General features: G+C 33.9%; 1 protein-coding gene across 1 annotated transcript; it reads right to left on the bottom strand.

Annotated features, from left to right (window-relative positions):
• Positions 1 to 5,547: 5,547 nt before the first annotated feature.
• LOC119644278 lies at positions 5,548 to 7,030 on the bottom strand. Its single transcript, XM_038043814.1, has 2 exons — positions 6,159 to 7,030; positions 5,548 to 6,090 (listed from the first exon to the last, which is right to left on the bottom strand). The coding sequence occupies exons 1-2, from the start codon at positions 7,001 to 7,003 to the stop codon at positions 5,550 to 5,552; spliced, it is 1,386 nt and encodes a 461-aa protein (XP_037899742.1). The 5' UTR covers positions 7,004 to 7,030; the 3' UTR covers positions 5,548 to 5,549.
• Between the last annotated feature and the right edge of the window lie 1,687 nt (positions 7,031 to 8,717).

Raw genomic sequence — 8,717 nt, 5'->3', positions numbered from 1 at the left:
CGAGTTATAACATTAAAAATGCTTCATATTTTTAAGATTGTTATATTATTCATAAATTTTGTGCCAGCAATTCCGTAACTACCCCATCTAAATGCTGGAAAATTTGTAATATGTGGTCGCAAATCTAGAAAGAATTAGTTTTGTTTTTTTAAAACGATTTTGTACCGATGTGAGTTTATTATTTTTGAATTTTTTTTGGCAAATTTATTAATTATTTGCTCCTTATTCATTTCTTGAGATTCACTTTTATTTTTCTTCTTTTTTTATATACACTTTAAACTTTAACATAGAAGAAAGAAAACGAGTCAAACAATTGCGGAGAAACACACATTATGTGTGTTTACTACGAGGTCAACAAACGAAAAACAAACATTGTTAATTGGAATTTTTTGGGATCCTACCGACAATCTGTTTTCCTATACTTTTACACCTTAAGTTTTTTAGATTTCCTTTTAAAAAGAGGAAGTTTCTAACTTGCTGCTCGTTATTGACCTGAAACGCTTAGCCTTGCACAGATATCTTATCGCGTACAAACTCTAGAATCAAAGACAATACCACAAAAGAAACATGCTCGGTCGGCAAAATCTGGAAAAATGCACCCTTATCTGGAAGGAAAATTTTCCTGGATATAATATTTCAAATGACTGAAGGCGATTATACTGGCCTCTTTCATCTCTTTAAAATGAAAGATGATTGCTTGCTTAACACAGATACTTTGTCCTTTCAGTCAAGTATAATATTTTTCTTATTCCTCCTTTATCTTCAATTTTAATTAACTTTTTTGCCCTAAGTTGGTCCTTAAAACAAACTTGTTTCAGCGGAAGCTTGGCTTGGTCTTGCTTACTTTGTGTTAACATAAAGACCTCTTTTCTTTAAATTGAATTTACTAATTATCTACAATCTCGGAACATAAGGCACCTTTCTCGCCGGTTTAGCCTGTGTAGCATGCTCGGCCTTAGCCGCTCATTATGGCTCACAGGAAACTTGGGACACAAACAACAGGGAAAGGTAAATACCTGACTAATATTTGTTGGCTCTTCTAAATGACGTCGTGACCCCCGCTGTAGTGCTGACGGCCTCTGTGATAGTCGCTGCTGATATGTGCTGCTCGCTGATGAGACGTGGCATAAATCTGCGTAGTGATAAAAAAAAAAAAATAATGAACTGCACATACAACTTCTTCAAATGTTGAAAATAAAACTCCTTTGTTTTCAAAGTTTCTTCTTGAATACAATTTTCTTACAAGAATTTCTTTTATTGCTCGCTGCACATTTTTTATTTAAGTATTTTTCTTTCATTTATTATATAAACGTACATGTATGTATAATACATTTTTTATTCAGTCACTTTTCGGTTTAATACAGTTTATTGAATCCGTATACATATTTATGTAACTTAATTATAAAACTTAGGTATATTTGATCAATTGCCCTGGCTTCATTTCGCTTCCTCTTTATTTTTGTTTATTTCATTTTTGCCTCGTTTGGACATATTTTAAGCTTGATCAATTTTAAAAGAAAGAAACTTTGCTTCTGTTTTCAACTTTAAGAGGAAAAAGCCTTACTTCTGTTTTCAATTTTAAGAGAAAAAGACTTTGCTTTTGCTTTCAATTTTAAGAGGAAAAAACTTTGCTTCTGTATGTGCGTGTACGGCTTTTACTCATCATGAATGCAGGGTTCACACAAAAAAGAAATAAACAGACCAATCGCCCACTTTGGTAAGGTTCACCATGGAAATGTATGATTTAATTCCTTGCTGCGACGTGCTACTAGCTTAGACAATTGTTACCATTATGAGGAATCTTTTATGTCACCGTTGAGTTTCTAGACACTAATTGTTGATTTGATTCCTTGAGTGAGCATATTTTTCACTGACGAAATCGCTTCCACACACTTCCTCAAAACTAATATCTTTAATTTTCACAGTGTATTTCTGTACATCTTTAATTTACAGTCTTGGTTTTAAAAGAATGTCTCCATTGTTTCTTTTTACTCCTATATTTATACCGTGTGTGTTTAGGTTTTTAATTCGAATCTATTTTCTTTTTATCTTTAATTTTTTCTTTCTTCTTTAAATTTTGATTACAATTACTACAAAATATACGTGAATATGATGAGGATTGCTCCACTCGCTATCTTTGCCCTCATAGAATATTTAACGAACGTAACTATGAAAACTTAGAGCATTTAATGCACACTGCTTCCTCTATTGTGGTTGAACTTTATCAAATCGAAAAAAATCCTTCCCTGTTTTTCTTTTTATGGCTATTTTTTTTCTATTATTCCGTAATTGTTGTTTCTACTATTGTTGTATTCATTAAAGCAATTATTTTTTTTGATATATATACCGTATTTGCTTATTTCACTTTTTTACAAACTTTTCAGACTGATTTGTCTGCTTGATTTTTCGTTTGTTTTTTTCTTTTTTTTGTTGTTTTTGTTATGATATATAAATGAAACTTTTCGAGCAACCCTTTTACTAAGATTCCCTTTTTTTTTTCTTTAATTCAATATTTCGTTTGCTATTTAGATTCACTGCTGCAAAACATTTAAATTTTCTTATTCATTAAATAAAGTTGAAGTTAATTGCAATCCCTTTTACACATATTGACCTAATTGCAATAAAAATTTCGCGTAGTCCGCACACTGCGTTAGTCATTTACTTTAGGCAACCAAACTCAGACTGCCTGTACTTTTCGCATGATCTTTTTCCCTTTTGTTTCTTTTTCTTTATGTTGCTATATAGCGGCTCGCCGCTACTTTTGCAAAAAAGGACAGTATACCGCAAAATCATGCGATGTTGCATAACGGGATGCCGTTATTGCCATACTTTAGGCTGACACGGACCGACCGACACCCTACCGTAAGTTCATTCGCGGACGTTACAAACAATGAAAATTTTTTTTATTGCAAAAATTCCGGGAATAATTTTATTGCTGAATACGACGCTTATCTAATCCTGCAATTTATAGAAAGTCTTATTTTGGAATCGTAGATGTTAAAAAATACCCAAGAAGCTTAACCGACGTTGAAGGCCAACCAGTCGACGTTAAAGATATGCTAATTTGATTGCGACATATAAAATTTTCTGCGCGTTCTTCATTTGATGTTCTCGATTGTGTTTGCTTCAGCGCATTAGATTTATACACCAGCATTCAGAGCACATCCCTTTGCCTAAAGATTGCGATCAGAAAAACAACCGACTACCATCAATGGTGCTGCTGTACTGGTGAAGATTTACTAAGTGCGGCGAAAGGTTTCTGAAAGAAATCAAATCAACCTGCTAGTCAATGGTTTTTTCGCAGTATAGGAATATATTCATATCCACTACCGAAAAGAGAACTTTGCTTCCAATAAAACATGATGGATAGTCGTTAAAATGAAGTTTGTTCAAGTCTTACTTGTGTTAAGTTAATTCGAAATTCGCTAAAGGTGTTATAAACCAGGGGCACTCAAACGGAAGCCTATGCCTTCGGGTATTAGGCCGGCTATCAAATCCTGTTCTGCTGATACATATTATATGGTTATAATGGTGCCTCTACATGGCGAATGCGGTTGCCTGCTTTCAATGAGAAATCAATCGTTTGCGTTAATACTGCGAGGTCGTTCTTAAGAAACTTCAAGCGCTGTAGCATGACAAAGCATGAGGATTGGAAGATAATACGTGATGTTGCGAAAGTTGTCGATACATACTGAAGGTGGTATTATTCCGACCTCCTCTTAATAACACATATATGAGCTTGAGTTACACCACATTTATTGTATCCCGGCTTATTGAAATCATCAACTTTTAGCGGCTTGGAATCAAAGATAGGTACGGTAAGTTGTTAAATGAATTTATTATTATTACCAATTATTTACCCACACAAAAAAATTCAAAGACTAAAGTCTTAAACCGCGAGCATCTGAGGCTATAGGCTTTATTGAAAACTTTACCGCACTTTAGATTTGAACCCGCGACTATTAAGTTGTTAGTCGTGATCAGTTGCCTGCTCGGTCATACAGGCGCGCCGTAATGAATTTCGTTCATTAACACTTCGCAACAAGTCGAACCCGATTGATAATCCAAAGGTGATTATTAAACAAAAAAAACTGAGCGGTTACTTCATAACCGATTCAATGTCGAGGTCTTCGCCCACTGTGGTAAAATTTATAACTGCGAGGCGGTCGTTATTTGTACACATAAAAAATGATTTAAAGAGGCGGTAAGTAAATAATCACAGAGACCATACCAGTGTGAAAAGGATTAACCCATATACTAAGGCATATGAAAATTTATATTACTTAATTTAAGGTTAAATGTTGACTTTGAAATATAAACCAACAATTGACAGTGTTGTAGGTTTAGGGCGATTAAAATGAAAGCTTTTGAAACTTCAAAAGCAATAAAATACATATAAAGAAAAATTGGCGAAAACAAGTATTCCAAATAAATTAGTTATACAAAATTGATGGTAAGTTTTAGATGTTGTATAATTAGAGAGAAATTAAATTTTTAATGAAATAAGCTACCTCTCTACGAGGACCATTACTATCAGCATTGAGAAGATCGTATGTTAAAACTTTAAACGATCATCTGATATTTTTAAGCTTACAAGGGTAAAAATTAAGCATTCACCCGATTATTTTGTGTGCCATAACGTACATTTGATGCATACATATTTATTTGTACGCAAATGCATCCACTCATGAGCCTATAAAGCGTCTCAATCTCACAGGGTCTGAAGAGTGACAACACAAGCTGACACCGACAGTGATTTAAAGGAAGGGAATGGATAATTTTATAAGAAACATGATCTTTACTAACAACTGGAATTTCTTTGTAGCCATCACTTAACCGTTGAGAAATTTTATTTTTAATAATCCGGATTGCTCTTTGGGAGTATATTGGATGGGCAGAAACTTCCCATTGTTTATAGTGAAATCCCTGTTACCTAGCACTCAAGCTAAATGACAATTTTTAATATAAGATTTACTTAACATTTGATGAATGTCAAAAACGTGTAATGATTAAGGCAGTTATGTTGCCAGCGCATGTAATGAAATTTTTCGACAGTTTTTAGTAACGGGCTTCACGATATACCAAACATTAAGGTCGATTAAGATTGAAGATAATTTTTTACTGTCTTTGAATATGTATATACTGGCGAAAAAGAAACCTAATGCAGGTGCTCACGATAGCATAAAATATGATATGATCAAAGTGAGTTCTAATGGGTGTCATTTTGTCCTTTCGTTTGCAATTACTCAGTATTGGACAATCAATATCAGTCAAAGTGCTTCGCGGCTCATCAACATTTTCTCTGCTCTTTAGCCATGCAAAGATTTAACAGATGTCGACAAAGTGGATGAGTAAGTTGTTATTCTCTTTTTAGATATCAGCCAAACCTAATATAATAATAAAGCAGTGAAATTTATATTTAAAATAACTAATGAATTTCCGAATTTCCAAGGAATAAAAATCAAGCACACATTAAGTTACAATTTAATAGCGACAACATGCAAATTGGCATGTTAACTATAAAGAAAATATTATATTGGAAACAACATTCAATGACGTTCGTAAAGTAAATTCAATGAAGCTCTATATTGGCTAAAGAAATTACGAAAATTGGCTTCATTTTCGTGGTTATCTTCTTGCTCAGTTATTTCCATTTTAACAGCCGTAGGCATTTGCGGGAAGTCTTGCGGGTGTGCGGGTGCAACCGCTTCTTGAACAGTAGCAGTTGAATAATTTACCTCGTGAGGTCTTGCTTCAACCTCTCTAGGAGTTCTGCTTACCAAGTTTGCATAACTGGTATCTTTAAACTTTATAAATTCGTCCATAGAGATATCAACTTCTGTATCCATACTATTTTGATTAATTTGTGTAACCGTTATGCCTTTTTGCATATAATTTACATTGCCGTGCTCATCGTCTGTCTTGAAAATGGGTTCGAGAGGCGAAGAAAAATTCAAAGGTGGCAAATTGCTTTGGCGTATAGACGTCGAAGTAGAATCCATGTTCAACGATGAAGCCTCGAAGTACTTTTGAAATTGGGATTTTGGTACTTCATCACGTTCGCAAGACAACACATTTAAGTTAGAAGTGCTAATCAAAAAAAGAACAATTAAGTCCATTGTTTACATCTTAACTTACTTGTTTAAATCTCAACTTACCCTGATTCACCTATAATTTTCTTAACTTCCATTGAACCGTCCTCATAAGTTGGCAAATAATCGCCAAAAAAGTTCATAATTAATTCTTTGCTACATGTGCCGTAATAACCCGCATATTCGGGTCGAAAATCATCGTCTACATGCAATACTGAATCGTGAGGGTTCTCGAACATATCTACCGGCAGTTCAATGACCTCTTCTTCTTCAGCCACGCTGCCACCCTTTCCACTGCCTACACCGCGGTCTAGTTTAGTTTTAATACGACGTTTTTGGGCTGCAAGTTCATCTGAAGCTTGCAATTTCTCTTGCAAAATACGCGTTTCATTTTGAAAGTTTAAAATCGTGTGGAAACGTAACCGACTCTTTTGAATTTTCGATAGGCCACCATGAAACATAAAGCACAAATCTCCCTTCATACGCTCGGCAGCACGCGTATTAACAGCATCGAGTGAATTGTGGTCTACAGTTTTATTTTTGCTTTTATTTTGCTCACCGAATATATGATAAGTAGAACGGCGAATTTTGGGTAACAAATCCAAACGATGTCTTTGAAAGTTTTCATTTTTATATTGCAACAATAAATCTTGCCCGGGTTCAGGCGTCGCGTTCAATCGCTCGAATTGAAATTCTTCTAAATGGTCTAAGAAACTTGAACGATTTTTTATATGAAATATGGACCGCGTCGAATTCAGATAGTCCTCTAAAGCTACCAAATCCAATAATACAACTGTGCCATCACGACTCCAGCGTAAAAAATCACAAAAATCCAAATGTATCACTAGCCACAATTTATACGGAAATGGAAAATTCTCAATATCCCGACGTGTAATATACAAAGCTTCCATATTTATTGATATATTGCATCAACAAAAAAATTCTAGAACATGTAGCCGTTGGTAGGGTTAGGAAGAAAAAGTGTTTAACGCAGAAAAAATCCAATTAGAACTTATATTTCCAAACGCAGAATATATTTTACATTTTTTTCTTCTTCTTTTTGAAATTTAAATTGATAAGATACAAAAGTGGGGGCACAATCAGGACTATCTGTTTAGAGTTAAAATGAAAAATACCGTGTTTAAAAAAATCATAGTTGGCATTAGTCATCACGCCAAACAGCTACACAGCACTCATAGCCTTCTCATATATAATTTCAAAGGCCCTCTCGTTAAAAAATTATGAAACAACGGACTCCGAACGAACGAAAATTTCGTATTGATAAGTTCTCATTATTTTGCTCATTGTTTTTGAACTGTAATACAGTACACAATTAAAAATGACGCGGTTTGTTTGGGCTCTCTGACGGAGAGTAATTGCAATTGTATAGTTTATATCCTATACATATATGCCTCAAGTGGTATATGCTAGTATAATAAGTAGTTGTTTATCGTTACATTCTTATTGAAGACTATGTAAAAAAACTATGCATGTATATGCAAACGTATATGTTGTTTTTCCGAAACCTTGTCATAAGATGGTATATTCCATTAGCGACATTCCTAAAATAAAATTATTATATGGTAGTTCAGATTCCTTAAATAAAAGGTAAACAAACGCTATGAGAGCAAGAGGCCCACAAAAAACTGAAATAGGTGCCATTACGAGGATGCAATCGCGTAGCTTTCCGTGCCCTCTCAGGGGTAGATTTTGCTTCACATATGAGACGACATTCAGCATTCTTCGATGAGTTTCGGTTTTTCTCTGCTTCATGTATCCCCAGTAACTACGGAATACGCTCATCATGTGTGTCAAGTTAGACCGAAGAAAAATGGGTGACGTTGTGTACCAATTTGCTCTAGAATTGCACATTTTCAAGAAAAATTACCACCACAATCTCCTTTACAAGAAGAAACAAAGGAAATAAAACATACCGTTCAAAATGTAATGTAAATAAATTCATTAAATAAATATTTCAAAAATAAAAATTTTTATTGTATAGGTTCAGAACGTTTATATTTTGCCTGGTGTCCATTTAAATCTTTCATATGATGGATTTTCACATTTGGTAACTGTTAAGGAATTTCCATTAGGTTTTCTTGAATTCCTTTTATTTTGTTAGTACTTACAATTAAAAATTTTCTACACTGTATTGCTTACAGTTACAGCCAGGGGAGTAATCATGTAAGTAGGCCACTGTCGCCATGATTTTCGCCTTTTTTTTCGAAAATGCTGCCATCTCTCCAATATTTTTCAGAAGATTTTCCATTGCAATGCATTAATAATTGAGAGAGGCGTAAAAGATGGAAGAAAATAGACATTGGTATGTTTTGTATAAACAAACTACATACAATAAACAGCAGCAAGCATGCAACACGAAATAAAATTTATGTAGAATGTAGCTTTTTTTTTCCATCTGCATTCAACATACCAAAAAAAAATGAAGTGTTAAGCCATAATATGATAAGTGAGTTGGATTGTTGACATGGTCATAATCAATTTACAGGAAATTTACATTTAATTTTATATAAAAAGCTTTTTTCAATCAAAATATGGAGTAATACTTCCAAAACATATTTAATTTTTACGCACATATTTGGCGAGTTATAACATTAAAAATGCTTC

Source organism: Glossina fuscipes, unplaced genomic scaffold, assembly GCF_014805625.2.
Source record: "Glossina fuscipes isolate IAEA_lab_2018 unplaced genomic scaffold, Yale_Gfus_2 105930, whole genome shotgun sequence".
Taxonomy (NCBI): domain Eukaryota; kingdom Metazoa; phylum Arthropoda; class Insecta; order Diptera; family Glossinidae; genus Glossina; species Glossina fuscipes.
The sequence above is the reverse complement of the archived record's forward strand: the minus strand, read 5'-3'. Positions and strand labels throughout refer to the sequence as shown.

Bases quoted from the DNA above. Each gene is read 5' to 3' on its own strand.
- LOC119644278 (XM_038043814.1), bottom strand. From the start codon at position 7,003: ATGGAAGCTTTGTATATTACACGTCGGGATATTGAGAATTTTCCATTT. The intron at 6,091-6,158 runs GTAAGTTGAGAT...TTTTTTGATTAG, and splicing joins AAAATTATAGGTGAATCAGG to CACTTCTAACTTAAATGTGT.